The sequence below is a fragment of the Echinops telfairi genome, unplaced genomic scaffold (assembly GCF_000313985.2).
Source record: "Echinops telfairi isolate 266 unplaced genomic scaffold, ASM31398v2 ScPeMD7_7425;HRSCAF=8463, whole genome shotgun sequence".
NCBI classification, from domain to species: Eukaryota; Metazoa; Chordata; class Mammalia; order Afrosoricida; family Tenrecidae; genus Echinops; species Echinops telfairi.
The window spans coordinates 4319355-4343488 of NW_022111325.1; the positions used below are offsets into that span (position 1 = coordinate 4319355).

General features: G+C 44.1%; 1 protein-coding gene across 1 annotated transcript; it reads right to left on the reverse strand.

The window, feature by feature from the left end:
• Positions 1-894: 894 nt before the first annotated feature.
• On the reverse strand, positions 895-23855 carry FCRL3 (Fc receptor like 3). The gene is made up of 13 exons (XM_045298361.1): positions 23789-23855; positions 15461-15700; positions 14552-14806; positions 14019-14300; positions 13204-13488; positions 12587-12862; positions 8917-9195; positions 8442-8561; positions 4494-4521; positions 3135-3253; positions 2849-2917; positions 1461-1495; positions 895-1046 (listed from the first exon to the last, which is right to left on the reverse strand). Exons 1-13 carry the CDS (start codon positions 23853-23855, stop codon positions 903-905), a joined length of 2199 nt encoding a protein of 732 aa, XP_045154296.1. The 3' UTR covers positions 895-902.
• Positions 23856-24134: the final 279 nt, after the last annotated feature.

A 24134-nucleotide genomic window follows, 5' to 3' on the forward strand; every position in this document is an offset into this window, starting at 1 on the left:
TGTAGGTTTGGTGTTTACACTTATAGAGCCCCATTCACATAACAGAGGAAACGCTGTTCCTAAATAAGATCAAATGCCCATGTATTGAGGCTAAGATTTCAAGACATTTCTGGGAAAGGCCAAATGGTTAGAAATAGTAGGTTTTTGTTTGGAGGTTAATGAGTCATTCTGACATGATTAAAATTAGCTAAATAACTAGAGAGTATTGTGCATTTTATTATGATGAAACGGTCATAAAACAAAGATTATGATTAATGCAATTCTGTACATGTTAGGTTTTTTTAATAGGGACGGAAGGGGTCACATATTAAACCAGATTATTTCATGAAATACCGAGATCATTTTTTAACATAACTGAAATTTACTAGGCTTGGAATATCATCTTATATGGACAAAATTCCACTTCAGCGTCATCTCACTTTGATGGTTTCCAATTTGGCAACAGGAGCACAGCATAAACTCATATATCAAGCATTAAAATTGCTACCATAAACCACACAAAGGAAACAAGATATTTAGAGAAAACTGTCTTTGTACGGAGAGGACACCAAGAGCTTCCAGTCTCAATTAGATCAGTAGTCATCTGTGCACCTTTGCCATCCTTGTGAGACCAGTTCTCTCTTCTCTAGTCCACAACTTCAGGCACTGAAGACCTACCTGTCCCATCTTGCGTGCTCAGTGTGGAAAGAAAGAAGAGCTTCCTCAAATGCTGCTCAGTCTGTTCTAGAAAACAGACTTGGGCACAGAGAAAATGGACAGATCTTCGGCACAGCCTTACACCTCTTGCAGTCCAGTCCCTAGTAGGCAGATGGGGGGGGGGCGGGGAGGGCTGGTTGGAAAGAGCAGGGAGAATGGCTCAGGCTGCTTTCCCAGAGTCTTTGTGGTGCTCGTTGGGCAGGGAGCTAGCTGAATGAGACTGATGATGGGCATGGGACATTCTCGTAGTTTTCTGTAGCATCTGCGTGGTCCCTGTCTCTGCTGTAAGCCTCTCTCAGGGTGTCCTCTGGGTGTGCCTTCTTCAACTCTGAATAGATGACTGGAGGGTCCTGTGTAGAAACACAGTCAGAAAGGGGGAACAGATCACAAGGATCTACATATAACCCCCTCCCAGGGGGATGGATAACAGAAAAGTGGGTGAAGGGAGACATCGGGCAGTGTAAGACATGAAATAATAATAATAATTTATAAATTATCAAGGGTTCATGAGGGAGGGAGGGGAAGGGAGGGAAGGAAAAAATAAGGAGCTGATACTAAGAGCTCAAGTAGAAAGAAAATGTTTTGAAAATTATGATGGCAACAAATGTACAAATGTGCTTGACACAATGGATGGATGATGGATTGTGATAAGAGCTGTACGAGCCCCTAATAAAATGATTTTTAAAAAATTAAAATAAAAAAAGAACAGTACCAAAATCTACAAAGGACCAGAATAGTAGAATAAGTTTGGAAATCCTGCCTACCGTATCTTTCTGATGCATTCTTGATGAGTTTGCTGCTGGATAGGAAGAAGAAAAAAATGAATGATCAACCATCGACACCGTATTCCAACTTACGGCCTACTACTAATGGATTCCAAGCCAATCTTTGAATAAAGATTTACAGCCTCCCCAAAGCCCAACTGTAGACAATTAGACATCCCCTTACAGAAGAGTCACAAGGAAGGAACGAACCAGGCAGGGTGCAGTATAGCACCAATGACATTCCTCTAGTTCTGTAATGCTTCCTCCCTGCCCCATCCCCCTACTATCATGACCCCAGTTCTACCTTACAAATCCGGCTAGACCGGAGCATGGACACTGGTACAGATAAGAACTCTCAACACACGGAATCCAGGACAGATAAACCTCTCAGGAACAATAACGGGAGTACTGATACCATGAGGATAGGGGGATGGTGGGCGGAGAAGGGGGAAAAATGGGGAACCGCCCACAATGATTAACGTATACCCCTCCATGAGGGGTACGAACAACAGAAACATGGACAAAAGAAGACAGTGGATGGTGTAAGATATGAAAATAATAATAATTTCTCATTTATCAAGGGGTCACGAGGGCCGGAGGGTGGGGAAGGGAGGAAGGGGGAAAAAGAGGAGCTGATACCAAAGGCTCAAGTAGAAAGAAAACGTTTTGAAAAGGATGATGGCAACATGTGTACAAATGTGCTTGATACACGTGATGTATGGAATGCTATGAGAGCTGTAGGAGGCATATATATGTATGTATGTATGTGTACCAGATTCACAGCCTCAGAAACCCTCTGGATCAGGTCTACTTTGTCCTGTAGCGTAGTTCTGAGTTGGACTCCACCCACGAGGAGATGACCAGGAGTGCAGTGTGGCTAGCATGAGGCCACAGGCCAAGCCTGGCGGCCCCAAAGGGCAGAGACAAGTAGCAGACAGAGTTTGACATAGAGACTCAGTGAAGAATGCTCAATCTGGGAAATGCCATGACCAGTTGTGCATCTCAGGGATCATGCTATAAGCAGATCGTTGGAAAATTGTCTACTTCATAGATTGCAAGAGCTTAATTTAGTCAATAATGTGTTACATTATAAAAAGTGAATTTATTAATCAAAAAAAAATTCAGAGTGTCTACAGCTTTTCCAGGCATTTCACTAGCTAAATGCTATGGGTATGATAGTAAAAAAGAAAAAAAAATCACAATGTCTGTCCTCCGAGGGATTATAAGGTAAGGGTGGTGGCATCGGATGATTATGATTATATAATTGGCAATACTGGAGGAGCCTCCACTTAAAAGCTGTATTTGAGATCCCTGAATCAAAGACCCCTTGTGGGACCTTATGCCACAGTGCCTGCCATTTTACCTCACGTGTCTGGGACGTGTCTCACCTGAGTATTCGGTTGCCTGCTGGATGCTCAAGATCTGGGAGTACAGCAGATCACTGCCTTCAGGGCTTACTGTGAGAGAAGATCAAGATGTTGTCATTGGCTGTAATCAATACCCCACACTCCAGATTCGTCTTCCCATGCCCCCAGTTCATAGCCACCTTCTCTCTCAAAGCGTAATGCCATGCTATTATGTAATTTTTAAATTGGATGATCCTGGGCCATGGCCATTGCCCTTCTCCCTCCTGAGCCCATACAGGGAGCCCTCTGCTTATTCAGAAGTCCTCACCATTGCTGTACATTGGCTGCAGCTCCACTAGGGCTTGTCGATTGGAAGAAGGGGGCTTCGGGGAGTCTGTGGTAGAGGGCCCCAGGAAGGAAGGCTCCAGGGACTCATCGGGTCTATAACTGTGACAGAGGAGATAGAGGCAAGGGAGCGAAGTATTTATGGATGACACAATCTTAGGGAAATTGATATCCAGAAAGACAGAGCTCAACACAGTTCATGTCAAAGAATTGTGGCTGCTTAGACTAGAGTCTACATGACTCTTTCAAGAAGATGCCAGCAGGGAGGTACCCCACCATGGAGTGCAGGCAGGCAATAAACAGGAATGGAAGACTGAGGCACACTTAGTAGACCACACCGTCTCAGGGTCTTTCTGACAGGGAAACTTTCTTACATGGAAAATGTTAAAAATTATTTTCAAAAGCGAAAATACTTTCACATTGATATAAAGAGAATTTTACTTTTCCACAGAACTTGATCTTTGCCTTTTTTCACAAGCTCTCCTTCAATTTTCTACTTTAGATTTCAATAATCAACCTTTCCTGTAAGCTATGAAGATTCTTCAGGAAAAGTGTTCATTTTGCTTTCTCTTTCCCATTCTCTTTTGCAGTTAATATTGCAACGCAGACATTATAAATATAGAATATCATATAATAAAAGAGTTCATGAGTAGAAGAAAGAGCAATGAAAGAATGAATAACTGGAGCCCCTGGTGGCATAGTGGGAAGTTCAAAACCACCAGCTGCTCTGAGGGAGAAAGATGAGGCTTTCTACTCTCGCCAAGAGTTGCAGTCTCAGAAGCCCACAGGGGCGGTTCAGCCCTGTCCTGTAGGCTCGCTGAGCGGGCATTGACTCCATGGCAGGGAGTAATGCAAGATGGTGTCAGGAAGACCTCAGCGCTCACGGATCCAACTGGGCTATTTAAGGACATGTGAACTTGGACAGCAAAAACCATGGATTCTGTACATGCATGTATAGATATACATTCTGCTTACAAATACGAGGAGCCCTGGGATCCTAATAGTTATATTTTGGGCTACTAACCGTAAGGTCAGCAATTGGCAAGCAGCAATCGCTGTGAGGGAGAGAGATGTGGTTTTCTACTCCCACACGGGCAGTTCTACCACATCCTATGGGTTGCTATGCATCAGAACAGACTCACTCACCGTGAGGTGGTTGGTTATTTAGAAATATGAGTGGTCTTCTTAATTTCATGTTTGGGTTTCATAAGAATGTGAAAATGTTAATAAGGAAAGACATCCTGTCAAGTGCTCTGAAAATGAACATGATTCTCTATGTTCCTTTCCTCTGGCTATAAATAAACCTTGAGAACGTGCAGAGCACAAAAGGGCGAGACCTCACCTCGGCGTTCCGCTGGCAGCAACTCCTCCTGCAGAGCAAACACAGAAACAGCCATGTGTTACGTGAGCTCGGTCTCTGTCTCAGCTCTCTCCCTTCACGTAAGGCGAATGTGCTCTTCATTAGAATATTCTTCTAAAATTCTTCTAAAGCATGTTCTCCCCTGAAGACAAACCCATCCTCTCTCTTGCTATGGAAAATCTTACTGACGATTCAGCTTCATCTTGGAGCACGTCTACCCCGCATCAGACTTGTTCTGCTTGGCATCCAGTTAGCCGTGGCAAGCTAGGCTTTAAGCAGTTGTGACTAACTAGCAGACATGAAACCCAAGTATGCGTGTACAACATGGTGCGCTTCGCTGTATCCTGAATAGTACATGTAAACATTTTTGAAATGGCAAATTTTTTTATATACTTTTACCCAGTCCCATAACAGATAACCCCACATGAAGGGCTTCATTGCCCTGACTGCAGCCCTATAGGGTAGGCGTTCTCCCAGTGGTACGGACAAGGAGCCTGAAGTCCAGAAAGGCCAAGAAAGGTGTAAAATCATAAAGTTCTTACACCAGTGCGGGTCAGTGAACGTGCAAAGAGAAGCTCAGATCTAGTCTCTCTTTCTGTACTGTGAATCCTGCACATTCATTTCGGAAACAGTGAACTCCATGCCATGTGGGTACGCAGTGCCATGTTTCCCTCCTTCTCTTCGTCCCTTCTCTCACCGGGCTCGTTTCCACTTACCATTATTCCTCCCCCCATTTCCCAATGCCAACAGGCTGGATTAAGTGAAATACTCCCATGCACACAGGACCTTGTAATGATGATATTGCACTGCAATGATCTATTTCTGTGTCTGCCTCTATTGCACTCCTTTCTGAGAAGGTGTGCGACTTGAGGGTGCAAAACTTATCTTAGTTATTTTGTATCTCCTATAGAAACTATCAGTAAAGTTTTGTTTAACAGTGGAATGAATTAAATCATATACTCTGAGGACTGAAAAATGACATTTTAAACAATTTTTAATAGGTGGTTGTCTTAATAATTTGGTAACCTTAATCTGGAAGCCTACTCTATCAGCCATGGAAATATGACAATTTCCTTCCCTGATTTTATCCGTAGCCCCACATCTGTCTCACTAGGCTTAGAGAACCCAAAATGCTGCCTTTCATGAAAAATGACTGAATGATGTTCACAAATGTTCTCCAAAGGAGCAGGCCTCCTGGGTCAACCTGTACCCTTCTCCTTAGAGCTTTGAGAACCACAAAATCAACAAACAAAGTTCTTGTGGGTGGGTGGGTGGGTTAGCTCAGTTCCAGGATGCAACCTGAAGAGACCCAGAGGTTGCTACCTATAATATTAGCAATATCTATGGAAGATATATGGCCCAGACACTATGATCAAATTGTCTCACAGGATTTAAAAAGTAGATAGTATTATTACCATCAATACACATATGAAGAAACTGGGGTATGGTGAGCTTATCTACTTGCATACTATCAAGTAGTTGGAAAGTTACATTACTAAAATTTTAACCAGGCAGTTCAACTATTGAGTCAGCAAATTCATCACTTCTTTTGTAACTTGTGGGGCATGCTAAGGCTAGGGAGTTGAGTTCTTGGTTGTAGAGAAAGGTGGAAGGGCCGCGCTTCGCCCAGAGAAGATCTAGCACTAAGGATGAAGATTTTGCTCTAAGGCTAGCAAGTAGGATGGGACAGCTTTTGAGAAGAGTAAAGAAGAGGCTGGACTGTCAGATTCCTTAGCTTAGCTTCTTTATTCAAAAACAGAATACTTCCTCCAGAGGGTAATTTGGAGACCTAAGTCCTGAGACCCAGTTCATCTGAGCCACATCAAACGGTGGCGGGCAATCTTTCCTTACCTGGCGTGACTTGGTGGTGCAACGACTAATCAGCCTGTTGTTTTTTAAGACACTGTCAGCTTCAATGCTGACTCCTCCGCTCTCTGTTTCTACTATGGATCATAAAGTAAGAGCTGACATCAGAGATGGATTGTGATACAGAAAAGTAACATGCCTTGGTGGCATAGTGGCTCTGAGTTGGGCTGCGATTCTCAAGATATAACCAACCTTCAATGAGTCATCAAGGTTAATGGAGAAAAGGCAACTCACCTGTCAGAGAGATCCCCCTGTTAAGACCTGACCCTGACTCCTCATTGAGACATAAATATGGAGAAATTAGTTAAATTCCACAAAACTCTGGGGTTTTTTTAATCTCTAACATGGTGATAATATAACTGGTTGAGGTTCACTTAGTTGAATTTAATGAATAATTAGACAAACTATAATATTGTATATTAATTTAATTTTATAAAATTGTATATTGATTCAATTGACTCACAACAAATGATGCATTTTATGATGAGTATGATTCGGGTTGGAATGTTCTTATTCTCTTTCACATTTAGAAATCAAACACAGAGACACAAATTTCTGTTTAGTATGATTTAAGAACCTGCTAAGTACTCTAGTAGCTTTGAAATATCAGTCATAAAACATGGTGCCACGTGTCTTGACGAAGAACGACAGCCGCTTGAGGGGTGGGAGTAGCGGTGATGCGGAAGCAGTACAGTGAAGGCAAATGTAGGTGCACATGTAGGTGCACAAATTCATTTGTTTATTTGCTTGAGTTCCATGATGCAAGAGAAAAGAAAATGCCCTGTTAGACCATATGAGGGAGCAGACCGAAAGCAACTGCTTATTCATTTCAAAATAGAAAGTCTTGACATCTTGCATTGACACAAGACACTGAGGTACAAAGTCTAGACCTTCAGAGGTGACTGGTCCATGAATCAGAGAAACGAGAGCAGTTACAAGAGAACAAATCTAAAAGAGGCAAAAGATGGAATCACCCTGAATCAAGAACTGATTCAGTGGCAGCCAGTAATAACAACATCACACTGAGCAGCGGAAGATGGACGGCGTTCCCGTTGCGATCAGGAAGCAGACACGGATGTCTACTTGCCCCTCCTCTACCCATCATATGGAGGAGGTTCGAGCAATACAACAGGCCAGCAAAGAAGTCAGAGGACTGCAGATTGGCAAAGGCACACAGCTGCCTTTATTTATATGATCATCCATGGCTACCAGAACTGATCGGTGAGTTTAGCAAGGTTGCAGGGTATTAAGGTCAATATACCCCCCACCGAAAAAATCAATTGTACGTCTACATACCAGCCCCGGTGGTGTAGTAGTTAAGCTTTGAGTTGTGGTCTGCATGGTGAGCAATTCGAAACCACCAGCAACTCCGTGGAAGAAAGAATTGGCTTTCTACAACCGTAACAGTTAAAGTCTCAGAAACCCTGGGGGGGGGGGGGGGGGGGGGGGGATGGAGTCCGCTATGAATCAGCATCGTCTCTATAGTAGTGTGTTTGCTTTGGTTTTTGGGAGTCCTACATACCGATACAAACCATCAGATAGTGGAATTTCAGTATCATTCCAAGTGTCCTCAATGTTACCCAAATTTAAATATATTTGACCAATGTTCTTCAGGGTTCGATTTTCATCTATACTTATTTTTGTTACAAATGGAGGTCTTTTCTCTATCCTCACACTTTTTGTTATTTTCAGTAGGCTTTGGAGGGGGGGCAAGTCAATAACTACTTAACTTTCTAAATCTTAAATAGAAACAAAGCTCTACTGCCTGATTTAAATCTCCAACCAAACACACAAAATTACAATTTCATTGAGAATTTTATTTTGCCGTTTCGTCACTATTGCCTACAGAGTGGCAGTGAGTAGAACTGACAGCTCCTCCGTATGTGAAAGGGAACAATGGAACTTTATAGGATGCACACAAAACTCCAACTTATTATTGCAGTTTATTGTATTTAAATCCCTTTAAAAAGCATTGGTGGTTTATAAAGTAATCACAAGGAAGCTCAAAGAGGAGAATCAAAAGTGCACTGTCGCCACGTCAGAGAGTAAGAAATAGACACTTACTGGATCGCCTTCGGGTCCAAAGGTAGACTAACAGAACGACCAAGGCTGCAAGGCCCAGGATGCTGCACAGCCCCCCGATGGCTCCGGAAGTGACACGGCCCATTCTGTTCCTGGAAGACCCTGCAGAGGAAGCCTGTACTTGAGCTCCAAAGGCAATGGTTTTAGATCTTCACAAAACTACGGGGATCTAGCAGGGTAATTTTTCTTGCCAGGGCTCAATTTCTCCATATGAATGATCTCCCAGTATAATGTATCCTCTTCAAAATAATGATACTAGAACAGGGATCATCAGCGTCCAAGATTATTTATTATTTACCCTTTCTCTCGTCCTCATGACATCAGTACCAGTGTCCAGAAGCCCAAGCTTGGTGTGCACGTGCAACAATTGTGGGACATAGGAGAATGCAGACAATTTATGGAAGAAATGTGTTATCAACCAGAACTGTGACTTCTAGCTCAGTCACCACTAACCCACCTATGACACTGAGTGGGACCGGCTCACTGCGCTGGGGCTCCAGGCCGTTGCTGGCCTCACAGGAGTAGTTCCCAGAATGCTCTGCGGTCACAGAGACGTTGAAGGAAGCTCTTCTTGCAGAGGTGGCAGAGCTTGTCCCTAGGGCAACCTCCTCGTGATAGAACTGGTACAAGATTGGACGAGAGCCTTTCTGAGACTCACAGAGAAGTTCCACCACATCCCCTACCGCTGCCTGGGCCCTGGGAGCCCTGACGGTGAGGACAGGGCGAGACACTGGAACTGGGGGAGAGAAAAGTTCATCAGCATACTCGTTTACTTTAGTGTAATAAAGAAAATACCCAGCATCGTTTAACCATAAAAACAGACCTGGAATTCAGGGAAACCTGGACTTGGATCTTGTCTTTGTCCCTCCTTAGCTTTGTGATCTTGATTTTTAAAACAATGCTTTTAATCTTTCAGAGTCTGTTTATTCCTTTGTAAAATGAAACTATCATAAATTACATTTTAAACTATTATAAGTAGTAAGAATCATGTATGGGCTCAGTAAGCATTGGTTATTACTGTTGATAGAAATAATAGCTGAGAGTAAGGTTCATTTAAGAACATTCCTGAGTCCTAGCTGTATGACTTAGCCTTCCACACCGCTCTAAAACAAGCCCTTATCACTCCCTAAGGAATTACCTTGCTTTATTTTCCGAAGTAGCATCTAGCACTATCTAACATCTGTCTCTATGTGAATAAGATTAGAGTGCCTGCTCCTGTATGCACAATCTCAGAAACCCACAAGGGCAGTTCTCGTCTATCCTCGAGAGCAGCAGTTCTCAGCCTGTGGGTCGCGATCCCTTTGGGGGTCGAATGACCCTTTCACAGGGGCCACCTGATTTATAACAGTAGAAAAATTACAGTTATGAAGTAGCAACAAAAATATCTTTATGCTTGGGGGGTCCGCACCACATAAGGAGCTGTATGAAAGGGCCGCTGCATGAAGAAGGTTGAGGACCACTGCTCTTAAGTCTCTCTGAGAAAGAATCCCTTCAATGGCAAAGAGTTTGGTTGAGTAACATCGATCCCTATGGAGCCTGGTGCTGCCGTTAACTACGAGGTCAGTGGTTTAAACCCACCAACTCATTCACAAGAGAAAGCTGAGGCCGTCTGTTCCAGAAAACACTTATAGTCTCAGAAACCTTATTATAGGGTCATTATGAGTCAGAATTAATTCAGTGGCAATTGCTTGTTTAACATCTGTCCCTGGATGAGTCAAATGATTAATATGTTCAACTACTAACTAAAAGGTTGGAGGTTTAGTTGGCGGAGAGGTGCCTCAGAAGAAATGCCTAAGAATCTGCAGAATCTAATTCTGACCAAAAGGGAAAATCTGCCTCTGAAAACTGTATGCAGCCCAATTCTACGCTAACATACATGGCATTGCTATGAACCAGTCAACTCAAGGGCATCTGGTTTTGGTGAACGTCTACCTTTTCATCTTGGTCTGTCCACCGGTCTACGTCTCCACCTGTCTACGTCTCTACCTGCTATTGTGCATCTGACTCCCTCACTAGAATTTGAAGCCCACAAGGAAGGAAACTTGTCTGTTTGCTCATTCCTGTATTTCTAAAAGATGGAACTTTGCCTGGGAGAGAGTAGATGCTCAATATTAAATGATTAAGTGGATAACTGAACTGAACCAAATTTGCATGGGAAAAATCCAGCTATAACACTAGCAATGATGGCATCCATTTAATTTATAACCATAGAAATAGAACGATTGGGAAGAACAGAAAGACGTTAATATGGAATATGGGTTGTAAGATTTCTGGTTCTAAGTTGGAAGGAAACCTGGTGTGAAAGTAGAAGGTTGTAGCTCATTTACAATGGTTCCAAAGCTGGAGCCCACTGTTAGGAATTCAACTACATAGCACCTGCCCTTTATTTTACAAGGACAATGGATTTATATCAATGGAAATGGAAATTTGCTAGCAAATATCAATGTAAACATGTTTATAAATAGTGTATAGATTTTAAAAATGAGTTGCATGGATTTGAAAGAGCAGCTAATGATGTCTTGCTTCCATCTGCATCTAGAAATCTTGTAGAAATATCCTTTTAAACAACAACATACATTAGAACCAATTAGAATAAGCCAAACTCAGAACCAGATTTCAAGTAATTGCCACAAAGAGTAAACTAGAATTTTTAAAATACATGAAGCACATTCAGTTACTTCTTGATTAAAAGATTCTAAGGATATTTTAAAATATTATTTATTTCCTCCTTAATTAAAAAAATGTTTGTTTTATAACGTACATATTGAATTAGCTCCTTACCATCCAGAATCTCACTGACATGAGTCAATGTTGACTCCTGGTGACCTTACAGGTCAGGGTAGAACTTCCCCTGTGAGTTTCAGAGACTGTAATTGTTTATGGGAGTACAAAGCCCAGTCGTTCTCTTAAGGAGTGGCAAGTTATTTCGAACTGCTGACCTTGAGCATTGCAGCCCAATGTGTGACCATTGCAGCCCAATGTGTAAGCATTACGCCACCAGAGCTCCTTGCAACTTAGCACAGTAGTACATAATTCATAAATGCATGTCACTCATAAGTACATATATATTGAGGATCCATGTTCAATATCTTTGACTCAAAGTGGTGTTGAATCAAAAATGTTTGGGTCTCATTGGTCTACTTGGTTCAATTATCTTATTAGTAAGGAAGTCTTTGTCAAGATTAGAAAAAAAGATTTATTCAAGACATCACAACTACTACTATTTTCATGGTTTCAGCATACTGTCTGGAACTTCCAGTTTCCAATGCCTTCATCAGTTGTGCCCCAAATTTGACCATAATATAGGTCATTATTAAGCAAGAAGTCAGAAGTAACTTAAAAGTTTAGTACAGTTGGAAAGCAAGAGAAAGTAAAATCTAGAGTCTGTCAAGATTTGAATCATTGAGAATCCTCTCTCTCCCTCTCTCTCTCTGTAATAACCCTTGTTTAGACCGAGGCTGCCTCCGACATGGCTAGTTGCCAGCATGGGCTGGAAGCAGGAAATATGAGATACCTCAGTAGCCTGGTGAAGAAAACCTTTGTATTAGAGTATTGAGATGGTCTGATTATATGATACTCCAGTGCTCAAAAATTCCTACTTAACTGCGCTTGGAGAAAACTAGAAGATTGGGTAAGTCATCAGGATTTGGAGGCCATCAGGAAATCCTGCGGCTCTGACAGAGCCATAGGAGACACATTTCCATTAACAACCCAGGGAACGAAGCAGGGATTTGGAAAGACTGGGGGTAGGGGCACAACACCTCTGCAAGGACTGGTCTGGTCCCGGATAAAGAAATTCAGATATGAAGATTCCGGTATAGGATTCCACTCCTTTGTCAATAACTGTCAACCAGTATGTATCTGGTATTTGGGAAGGTCTTTGTACCTTTAGTAGGAAGGCTGTGTGGAATTTGTGACTGTTGAGGGCAGTGGTAGAAGAAATAAAGGAAGGGTTTAAATTATGGAACATATAGCTACAAAGAAAATCCCAGAACTCCCACTTGAACGGCAGCTAGAGCAGGAAGTCGGCTGGGATGTCACACACAGGCAAACACACCGCAACGCTCGGTTTCTATGAAGTGGTCGTCTGTTCTTGGTTGTAACTGCTGTGGGTACGTCCGACTTACCTATGACATTGAGTGGCACTCGGTGACTGTGCTGGGCCTTCAGGGCGTTGTTGGCCGCACAAGAATAGTTCCCAGAGTGTTCTGTAGTCAGAGAGAGATTGAAGCATGCTCCTCCAGAGAGGCCCGAGCTGTTCCTCACAATGACATCCTCCTGATAAAACCAGTACCGGATCGGGGGAGAGCCTCTCTGTACCTCACAGTGAAACTCCACCACGTCCCCAACCAGGGCCTGGGCCCTGGGAGTTCGGAGGGTGAGGATGGGGCGAGACACTGGAACTGACAGAGACAAAAGAACTCATCACATAGGGATCTATAGCCCTCATCAAGGAATAGCATCTCTGATCGTTTCTGTGTGCCACTGATCACCTTTCCTCAGCTAATAATCAGAAGGCGTTGTCTGAAGACATTCCGTAAGTCGTGCTGGGTAATTTTGTTTTCTTCACTGCTCAGCCTTCTCCACAAGACGTGAGATAGCTCCGTTTCATTTGGTCATTTTTGCCAATCTTAGCTTGTAAATCTTCACAGTCTGGAGGGCCTCCTTCTGGAGGCCCCCCGTGGTAACAGTGCTGCATTCTGGCCTGAGAACCGTAGGATGAGGAAGAGGCATGCTGGCTTACCTTTGACGGCGACGACAACTTTGTTGCTGAGGATGGGGCCATGAATGTTGTCGGCTGAACAGTAGTATCGGCCGCTGTCCCGTTCGTGTACAGTGGAAACCAGCAGCTGTTCCCTTAAGGAACGTGTGGTTCTTCTTCCCAGACTCCCTGTGCCCTCTCTGTGCCAGGAGAACGTGATCACGCCTGTTCCCATGGCGACAGAGCAGATAAGGACCAGGTCTTCTCCCTCGATTAGCTGGTCTCTATGGGGCTGGATCTCTAGATGTACATCAGACACAGGGACTCCTGCAAGGCACAAAGTAACAGGTGAGAGTTTCAGGACCAAGGAATTTGCATCCAAGAAGGATGCAAATTGCAGTGACAAATAGCAGTGAGTGCAATATGCAAGAGCTGGAAGTAGGTAATAAGAGCTTAAGTGGGCATGTTATAAAACATCACCCTGGTGCCGGTGTTGGATAAGCACTGAATTGCTAACTGCTGCTTTGAGGCTGTCTGCTCCATGGAAACCTTATGATTCATACGATTGCTATGAGCCAGAATCCACTCAATATCAGTAGGTTCTATTATTATCCAGAGAGAAACACCTTTCCCAAAACATACATACAAATCCTGTCCTTGGCAGGATTTTGATCTTCGTAAACCTGATATGTTGGCTGCTGTCACATTCTATGGACATTGCCTCGGAGAAATCGGCAATGTACCAATGGATCCTGGACGAAGAGAGAACACAGAGACTATTCCTCCTTAACCTAAAGTGACTGCACTCGGAATTTGTTAACTCACCAGAAAAATGGGCAGCCCCCATGGATACTCACTTTGCACATGAACCTGAGAATGGAGGCTCCGTTTTCTGAAGGTTTCCCTCATTGTCTCTGCTTCACACCAATAAGATCCTGAATCTTCACTCCCCATGCTAGTCTGGAGTTCTGGGGACCTGCTCCATCCTGCTCCCAGAACCCGGCCCTCTCTGAAGAAGCGGAATTGAAGCTGGGTGTGTGGCCTCTGTGGGGTGAGCCAGGTCTCACATTTCAAAGTCACTGGGCTCCCTTCAATGGGGTCCACGGGGCTGGCTGTCAGTTTAGGAGGTGAAAACAGCTCTAGGGAGGAGAGCAAACACAATCTCTAGGACAGTGAGGCACGGAGCTTCTGAAAAGAGATCCCTGTGCGCTCAGCATTGGCTATCAGGAGACCGAAAGCCATGGGCCTGGAACCAACTCCCATCTCCCTCCCCGTGACGGAGACACGAGGTTCTCCATGAGCACCGACGTCCACTCAGGAGCACTCTCCCTCAAGTCTCACACAATGTTTCCCTGCCAAGCCCTACTATCCCCAGGAGTGTAGTTAGTACCTTGAACCTGGATCCTTAGAGGTTTTGAATGTTCTGTCCATCCCAAAACATTTTTCCCAGAAGCAGAGCAGCCATATACACTACTGTCCCTAGAGATTAGAAATCTGATGAACTGTTTGCTCTTAAACCTAGCAAGTTCATTTCCATTCTTGTAGTAAGTCCTTTCAATAATTTTGTTGTCTTCTTTCCCCAAGCATCTCAGTTCTACATCATCTCCTTCAAAGACAGGGTATGAAGCCTGGAGGATCAGCCAATCTGCAAAAAGTTGGGGGAATACATTCAATTGATCCCCTTCTTCTCCGCCCCCCACCCCAATTCTCTCTTTTGCCCATGAGAGAAGAACTGCAGTCCTATTCATGCCTGAAAGCGTCACCCCCACATGTTTATGTGGCCCCAGTACCCAATTGTTCCTTGCCCTGGAGCGTAAACCAATTCCCAGAAGCTGCCCTTGAGAGAGGCCCATATTGCTGTGAATTTGTTGAGCTAACTTTTTTCACAGTAGAACTGTGCTCTATGGTGCACCATAGGATTTTCATGGCTTTGACATTAAGGAAACACTTGCCAGGACTTTTTTCTGAGGTTCTTCTGAATGTGTTTGAACCCTCACCCGTTTGACTAACAACTGAATGCTTAGCCATTTGCACTACCCACACTTCCTCATACAAAAGAACAATTTTATCTCGTACTTTTCTTCAGACCCCAGTCCCTTTTAGGCCTTATAGCCACCGAGTTGCCCACAATTCTCTGGACGGGTGAGTTCGGCGACTCATTGACCCACTGCTGCCCTAGCTCCTTATTTTATCGCTGACTCTGCACATCAAATACCCCCAGACCTGCTTATCCTCTGCCTAGGCTCCTTGCATTAACCCAGCCCAAGGGACTCTGCCCACTCTGACGTTCTTTCCTCACCAGAAGAAAAATTTACATGCGCCGGGTCACTGAGAGAGGACCCTCCAGTCTTGCACTGGTAATTTCCGGATTTTCTTATTTGAATCGTTTCAGATTTTCCTTTCGATGTCTCCTCATGATACCAAGATGTGTCTTCCAAAGGTTGGGAGTGGGGTCCCTTGCAGAGGAGAGTCACTGTCCCTCCTTTGAATACTGGGTTCCATGGAGGCTGGAGGAGAACCACAGCTTTGGGAGCTGTTCCTGGACAGGAAATAGGAAGATGGAGTCCGCTGGGCGTGAATGGGGGCGACCAGGTACAGGACAGAGGAGGGCCTAGCGTTGAAGCCGAGTCTGCCTCAGCCAATTCCGAGTTGGCATCAAGTTGGAAATTGAACAGAAGCAACCTCGTTGAAATGCCTAGGATAAAATCTGTACCTCTTCTTCTTATGCCTTGCCTCACAGGGACTAGGTCTCAGGTCCCTAATGAAGGTTCAGAAAAGACCACAAAATGAGACGTGCAGTTGGGCAAGAAGTGGACTGATGCTGAAATGCTATTGTCCCGTGCCTCCTGTCCAGATAGGGCTGGATCTCAGAAACATGTCATCTGGAAACATTGCTAGATTCTAGAAAACACTTCCTATTTGACATTTAATGGACTCCCCCTACACCCCACCCCACCTTCACTACTTTTATTTTTTATTTATTTTTTTTAAGGGAACAACATAATTTTTATTCTGAAGATTTGTTTTCTTTTCTTTCTATTTTTTTGAATCATTTTATTGGGGTCTCGTACAACTCTTATCACAATCCATCCATCCATCCATCCATCCATGGTGTCAAGCACATTTGTACATTTGTTGCCCTCATTATTCTCAAAACATTTTCTTTCTACTTCAGCCCTTGGTATCAGCTCCTCATTTCCCCCCCATCCTCCCTGCTCCCCCCTCCCTCATGAACCCTTGATACTTTATAAAATATTATTTTTTTATCATCTTACACTGCCCGACGTCTCCCTTCACCCATTTTTCTGTTGTCCGTCCCCCAGGGAGGAGGTTATATGTAGAGCCTTGTCATTGGTTCCCCCTTTCTACCCCACCCTACTCACACCCTCCCGGTATCACCACTCTCACCACTGGTCCTGAAGGGGTCATCTGTCCTGGATTCCCTGTGTTTCCAGTTCCTACCTGTACCAGTGTACATCCTCTGGTCTAGCCAGGCTTGTAAGGTAGAATTAGGATCATGATAGTGGGGGGTAGGGGGGTAAACTTTTAAGAACTAGAGGAAAGTTGTGTGTTTCATTGTTGCTACACTGCACCCTGACTGGCTCTTCTCCTCCCCGCGACCCCTCTGCAAAGGGATGTCTAGTTGCCAACAGATGAGCCTTGGGTCCCCAATCTGCACCCCGCCCTCATTCACAATGATATGGTTTTTTATTCTTTGATGCCTGATCCCTGATCCCTTTGACACCTTATGGTCACATAGACAGGTGTGCTTCTTCCATGTGGGCTTTGTTGCTTCTGGGTTAGATGACCACTTGTTTACCTTCAAGCCTTTAAGACCCCAGATGCTATGTCTTTTGATAGCTGGGTACCATCAGCTTTCTTCACCACATTTGCTTATGCACACATTTGTTTTCAGCAATCGTGTTGGGAAGATGAGCATCATGGAATGCCAGTTTAATAGAACAAAGTGTTCTTGCATTGAGGGAGTACTTGAGTGGAGGCCCAATGTCTATCTGCTACCTTAATGCTAAACCTTTTTGAGAATGATGATGGATGGATGTTTGGACTGTGATAAGAATTGTATGAACCCCCAATAAAATTATCTTTAAAAATATTAAGCCTATAAATATATGCACATAGATCTATTTCCCCATCATCATATATAAATATATTTACATATATACAGCCCTGTATTTAGGCCTCTATAAATGCCCTTTGCCTCCTAGTTCTTTCCTCTATTTCCTTTTACTTTCCTCCTGTCCCACTATCATGCTCAGCCTTCATTTGGGTTTCAGTAATTCCTCTCGGTTACATTGCCCTTGATCAAGCCCTACCAGGCCTCCCACACCCTCCTTGCCACTGGTTTTGAATCACTTGTTTTTCCCTTGTCTCTGGATTGGTTTACACCACTTCCTTTCCCCCACCTCCCCCTCTCCCATGCCCCCACCCCCACCCCTGGAACCATCGGTCCCATTGTTTTCTTCTCCCCATTGTTTATCCAGCCTCTTATTTAGTTAGACCCGCAGAGATAATAATATGCACATAAAAACAAGATAGCGTCAAACAAAGCAACATAGAAAAACAAAACACCAACAGCAACAACAACAACAAAAAAAACGATGAACAAAATCAAGGTGGGAGGTCAGACCAAACCCAGGGAGGTACGTGTGAGTCCAACATAAAGAAGGGGAAAGGGGGAAGGAGGAGGGAGAATGGGCGTGGGGAGAAACTGAGATAATGACATGGGTACCAATGTCATTGGAGCAGGGTACCAATTGGAGCAGGGTACCAATCCACCCAGGGGGAGAGTATTGGTTATTTCCCCACAGAACTGGAATGTGCATACAGACCCCACCATGATGAGCCAACTGGGAGGGCAACGTAACACATGTAGGAATCCATAAAAAGACTGGACTATAGGGCCGGCCCAAACCAGAATCAGCCTGACCCCCCACCATGGAAGTGTGTGCCACAGAGAATGACAGTAGACCTTCTGGTGGGGGAAGGAACAGACCTACCATACCCAGACAGAAGCGGAAGCAAATGAAGGGGGAAGAAGGGAGTGGAGCACACCCTGGCCCACCAAGCTCTGAGGACAATAGCCCCTCTCAGAGCAGCCAATGCAAAGAGAGGACCATATGGCGGGCCCCACTAGGAGACACAACATCCTTCACTGACCCATAGCCCTACAGGGGACAACACTGGAGACACAGTGTGGGAATTGCACCCAATCTGATCCCACCACACCAAGGCAAAACACTAAGGGTGTGCAACAGAACTGCAAGGGAAACAGAGCAAGGAACTCCCCAGGGAATACCAAAAATAGACTTTGGGGCCAGAGCATGGCACCCCATCAGACCCGACCGGAAAACATTGCTAAAGGTCAACAAACAGACCTTGAACTATTTACAGGCTTTTCTTTCCTTCACTACTTTTAAACCTGGCTTAATTGAAGATTCTATTGGGGAGGTAACCTCTCTCCACTTTTCCAAAACTGAAATAGAATGAATAATTAAGGGATACAGTGATTTAGGATGAAGGGGCCTGGGTTGCTTGGGAAATCAAACTGGTGTATAGAATTGCTGCAGACTGATGGGACTGGACGTTGAGATGTGAGGGCAACATGAGCGCCTTTGGGATGTGTGTAAGGGGTTGGATGCGGCGTTTTCCCTCAGAGAATGAGTGCGATTTCCACGCTCTCTGACAGCAGCAGAGGCCTGGTGGTGCAGTGGTTACGGATTGGGTCTGATACAAAGACGAAACAGTGACCGTCTCAGAAATTCACAGGGGCGGTTCCACCCTGCCCGATAGGGTTGCTATCTGTTGGCAGTGAGTTTGATTTTCTGTTTCTGTTTTTTGAGAGCAGGGACTAATTTGGACAAACTGAAGGAGATAATTCAGAGTATTCCAAATAAAATTCACTGCCATTGAGTTCATTCCAACGGATAGGCACGCTCTAGACCAGGGGTTCTCAACCTTCCTAATGCCGCTTCCCTTTAATACAGTTCCTTGTACGGTGACCGCCCCCCCAACCACAAAGTTAGTTTCGTTGCTACTTCAGAACTGTAATTTTGCTAGTGTTTTGAATTGGGTCAGCCCTGTGGACAGGTCGGTTAACGCCACAGGTTGAGAACCGCTGCTCTAGGGTTTAAGGCACGTCAGAGCTGAAGTCTTCTCAAGATCAGCTATCTGCCTACAATATCAACCATCTGCCTCTGCCTTTCCTTCTGCAAAGGTTTCCTTCCTGTCTACACCAAGGCACCCCAGCATTGTGGAAAGAACTGGGGGTGATCAGCTCATCCAGCATAGGAATAGGTCTGACCTCCATACCACTGCTGTTGGTACATCCATGCAGCCCTCATGTACCGGGGATGGGGCAAGGGGTGCTGCCTGAGGTGATCAATGCCCACTGAACATGAGGCATGGAGGGAAAGGGAAACTTACCAATTTGCTCACCTCCAGAAGCTGCAAGGGAGCCGAGAGTCAGAGATTAGTACAAAGCAGTGCTCCTCAAACATTGACAACTCTCAGAAATTTTCCAGCAACACAGACTTTTTTTTCCTTTCTCTACTCCCATTCAACACCACCCACAGTGCCTAAGTAAAAGCAATTAATTGGTTAATTAAAACTTATATTTTATAAACAGGTAACAACTTTGTATCCACAACCGCAACTCATCTCTCTGCTATTCCCTTCTCGGCAGCTTTATGTTCGGTTCCTTCCTCTCTTCTCCGGTCCGAAATCAGCAGGGTCGAAGGGAGAGAGCAAAATCACAGATAGAAGCTCCCCAACCTGTCCCCTGACAGACTTAAGGACCCATGGGACCTGCAAGACCTACTCACCCAGGATCAGCAGTAGTGGGAGCCGCCAAAGCATGGAGACTGGGTCTGGTGGAAGCTGGAGAGAGTGTCTCACCGAAAACCAGGCTGATTGTCCATGCAAGGTAGACTGTAGACTGCTGCTCAGAGGCGACATGCGAGACCTAGAAAAGGGGAAGTCGCAGAAGCCAACATCATATCCCTCCTTAGCTTGTAAAAATGTGGCAACCTTCCGAAAAGCTCTTCAAATTTCAATCCTGGCAGCAGTGCGTCCTGGGCTGTTGGGTGTCCCCTTCCCACAACATAGGACTCTCAGGAGAAATGTCCCCACACTGACTGAATTCTCAAATGTTGACCTGGGGATTTGATAGCATTTAGATAAAATGTCCCTGGTTTTTCAAAGGGACAATCTTTTTACTAACTAAATTCAAATAGCCTTCAGTTCCCCTTGAGGCTCCTGATACAGACTCACATGATAATGTGGTGACTACTCTTGTTTTGTGCTGTGAGTCATGCAAAGTCAAGGTGTCAAGCAGACACAAAAGCTCTTCTGGCCTTAAGCATAAACTTGGCATGAAGCTGCTGAACAGGAAACTAATAGAAATGGGCAAATCAGCCCATTTTTTTTGCAAACTTATTAAGAACCTTTCCAAGTGGCCTTCCCTGGTCTTGCATTGAGGAGTTACACCTCATTATTTCCTATAAAAGACATCATTCTTTTCTTTAATTGCTTACTTTGTGTATGTATCTGTCTGTGTGTGTATCTTCCCCACCTACAAACCTAGAAGGGTTCAGGTTCGCCTTATCCACCGTTATGGTCTCTGAACCTATCCCTGTTCTTTCAGTAATGTAGACAGTATGTGTGAGGAAGTCAACCAGTGTTTCTCTACATTTCCATTATCACCCTCTAAGACAGTGCTTCTCAACCTTCCTCATGCCGTGACCCTTTCATACAGTTCCTCATGTGGTGGTGACCCCCAACCATAACATTATTTTTGTTGCTACTTCATAACTGTCATTTTGCTACTGTTATGAATTGGGCGACCCCTGTGAAAGGGTTGTTCAACCCCCAAAAGGATCGTGATCCACAGGTTGAGAATGGCTGCTCTAAGGAGTTTTCAGATTTTTTTCCAACTCATCCTTCTCTTCCATGAATTATTAATATCACACACATACATTGTACTTCTGTTTATGTACTTTACATATAAAGATGCTTTATAGATAATTTTTAAGTGAGATTTTTTTCACCTCTCCCAGAAGCAATTTTTACTCCTCAGGGTAATATCAACTCAGTAGGAAACACGTGCTCTGGATATAGAGACAGATTTTTCTTGGTCATCTAAGTCTCAGCATAGAAAGCTCTGATCCTCCAAGAGACCTTGGCATAAGAGACAAAGATGACCTCAAATCAAATACCCAAGCCTGTTGTGTGAAGCAGATCCTCTTCTTCAATCTAACAGTACTCAACTCTTCTCCACGCCATTTACCAAACGCTATCTTTATCAAACCAGAAGATCAACTGCCACTGAGTCAATCCCAGCTCATGACAACCTTACAGGGCAGAGTAGAACTGCCCCTGTAGTTTTCTGAGACTGTGAATCATTGTGGGAGTAAAACAATCTCACCTTTCTCCTCTTTGTCTTTAAATACAAGCAGATGTTCATGTGAAGGTATCATAGCCCTTTCTCCCATTGCACCGTGATGCCACAAGAGCTAGACATGCGTCTGGCTTGCTCACCATTGTTTCAGTGCCCCAAACAGCACTTGTCACATACTAAGTTGGCAATAAACCCCTGTTAAGGGGGCACATGACCCAGCACACAATAAAGAGCAGGATGACAATGAAAGAGAATTGAGTGTATGTTACTCCTTAGTCATACCTGGATGAAGGTTTTCCAGTACGCTGAAAAAGTATTAGTTCTGAATATTTCTCTAAATTGCATTCAACTATTGAAATTGTACCCAATTTGTTCTATGGTTCTTACTCACTGCCAGCTAATGCTTTTAAGGCATGGATTCCATTTCTTCTAAAAGTGTTTTTCTGACCTCCTGAGCTTAGGTTAGGTGTCCCTTTTAAGTGTTTTGATAGAATTTGAGATTTTCTTCAACACAGAGCTTATCACAGTACAGTGCAGATTTCTAGTTCTCGGGCAGACTGTCCTCCATAGTAGAAGAATCTTTAGGGCAAGAAACTCTGGTTCACTTTCGGTTCCTCTGTGTCTGGCATAACCATCCACAAAACAAAGACTCAATTGAACAGGGACGGTTTCAATATGTCCCTGTAACAGACTTCTGCCCTAGAGCAAACACAACTCATTTCAGGTGCAGGGTAAAGGTGTTGATGATGCGACCTGTTGCTTCCTATGGTGGAAAGAGATATTCAAGAAGCACGTTTTGGAATTTTATTGTCCACCTGGTACTATCTAGTGGCTTGTCTAGCACCCCCCCCCACTCCCACCCCCACCATACAGAAGGAACTACTGAGTCGTGTACCATTTATGTTCCCAGAATTTAGTATGGTGTCTGAATGAAACCTAGCATCTGATTGCCAGATAAAGTACAGGGTTCCCAGTTAAATATCAATTTCAGGTAAAGCAACAAATCATTTTGGTATAAGTATGCCCACTGCAGTATTTTGAATATTATTCCTAAAATTATTCATTTACTGAAATCATTCATCATATGTCAAAGCCCACTGGCATCGAGTTGATTTTGACTCATATCAACCCTATAGGATAGACTAGAACTGCTACTTAGGACTTTCTAAGCCATATATCTTTATGGGAACAGGCAGGCACATCTTCCTCCCAAAGTGAGTTTGTTGCACCCCAACATCTGACACATTGCACTAGCAGTTCATTTGTTGTAGACATGACATTCAAGTGTAATTAGACAATCATCAACTCCGATCCTCTCTAAGCTTCTTAACTTAACTGATTGGTAAATTAGGAAGAATAAACTAAGCATGCTTCACTCAGCTACCAGGTGGTATTGTGGGTAGACATTGGTCTGTTCATTGAAAGGTTGAAGGTTTCAATCCACCAGACGCTCCATAGGAGAACGATGAACCTGTACCTATAATGATTTACGGTCTCAGAAACCCCAAGGAAGAGTTCGACTCTGTTCTACAGGGTCACTCTGAGTCAGAATCAACGGAATGGGAGTGGATTTTTATGTCTTCAGTAACTCTGCTCCATGCTGTTCCCTTTGGGTGCATACCCGCTGCTAGAGATCGGAGAGTAGACATGGGTCTATCCCTGCACTTGGCGGGGTGCCTAGGATAAGGATTCTTGAGGCACACGTTTGGGGTGGATTGGTTCTTTCTGGATCCTTTGGGGCACAGGCTTTGTAGATATCCGCATCTAAGCAGGATCATTTGAAAGATCAGTTGAGATTGGTTTTCTAACGGAAACAAGTGTGAGGACAAAGCGAACATATTTCAGATAAGACAAGTTTCCCAAGCTACTGTAAGTCCCTAAACCGCAACAGCCCATCTGCTTGCTGAAAAGTGTAGGCACTGTGTCCCTGAAGAGATACCCCACTCAGTTCGTGATTGACCTGTCAGAAGTACCCGAGTCAAAGGGGAAGTGAAATGGCCGAGATTTGAATATATGCCATTGGAAGGAAAAGTACACAGGTGGGGGTCCCAACCCACCCTCAAAATAGTAAATGGTTCATGTGAAAACTGACTCGGTGCGGGGAGGCTTCCCACAACGGAGGTTAAATTAAAAGGTTCTGGGTCAACTGATATCAGCTGACTGACAGCTGAGCCAAACAACCAACTTCTTGATCTACTTGACTTTGCTCACCTCTGTCTATTCTGCTTTCCTTGCCCTTGACGGGCCCTCTGTTGTGATCGAAGGAGACTTCATGCATGGGTTCTAGGAGTGGAAGGTTGCCTGGGATAACGAAAAGTAGGGTTGGGGTTGCCTTTTTTTTTTTTTTTGTCTGTAGTGTGATAATTTTATATACTCTATTAATTCTTTGAACTCTCTAAGGGTGTGGCTCATCCGAGTCTTGGCATTGAATGAGTGCAGCCTCTGAATCTCTGAGATTCAGAAAAAAATGATTCAATTCCACCATGAGACAGTCCAGGCAGCATTACTAAAACAACACTAACTCCACCCAGGCACTGAGAACCTTTCCCCAGCTTAA

Bases quoted from the DNA above. Each gene is read 5' to 3' on its own strand.
- FCRL3 (XM_045298361.1), bottom strand. From the start codon at position 23,855: ATGCATGAAGTCTCCTTCGATCACAACAGAGGGCCCGTCAAGGGCAAG. The intron at 2,918-3,134 runs GTGAGGACTTCT...CTTCTCTCACAG, and splicing joins GCAGCCAATGTACAGCAATG to TAAGCCCTGAAGGCAGTGAT. The intron at 1,047-1,460 runs GTAGGCAGGATT...GTTTCTACACAG, and splicing joins GAATGCATCAGAAAGATACG to GACCCTCCAGTCATCTATTC.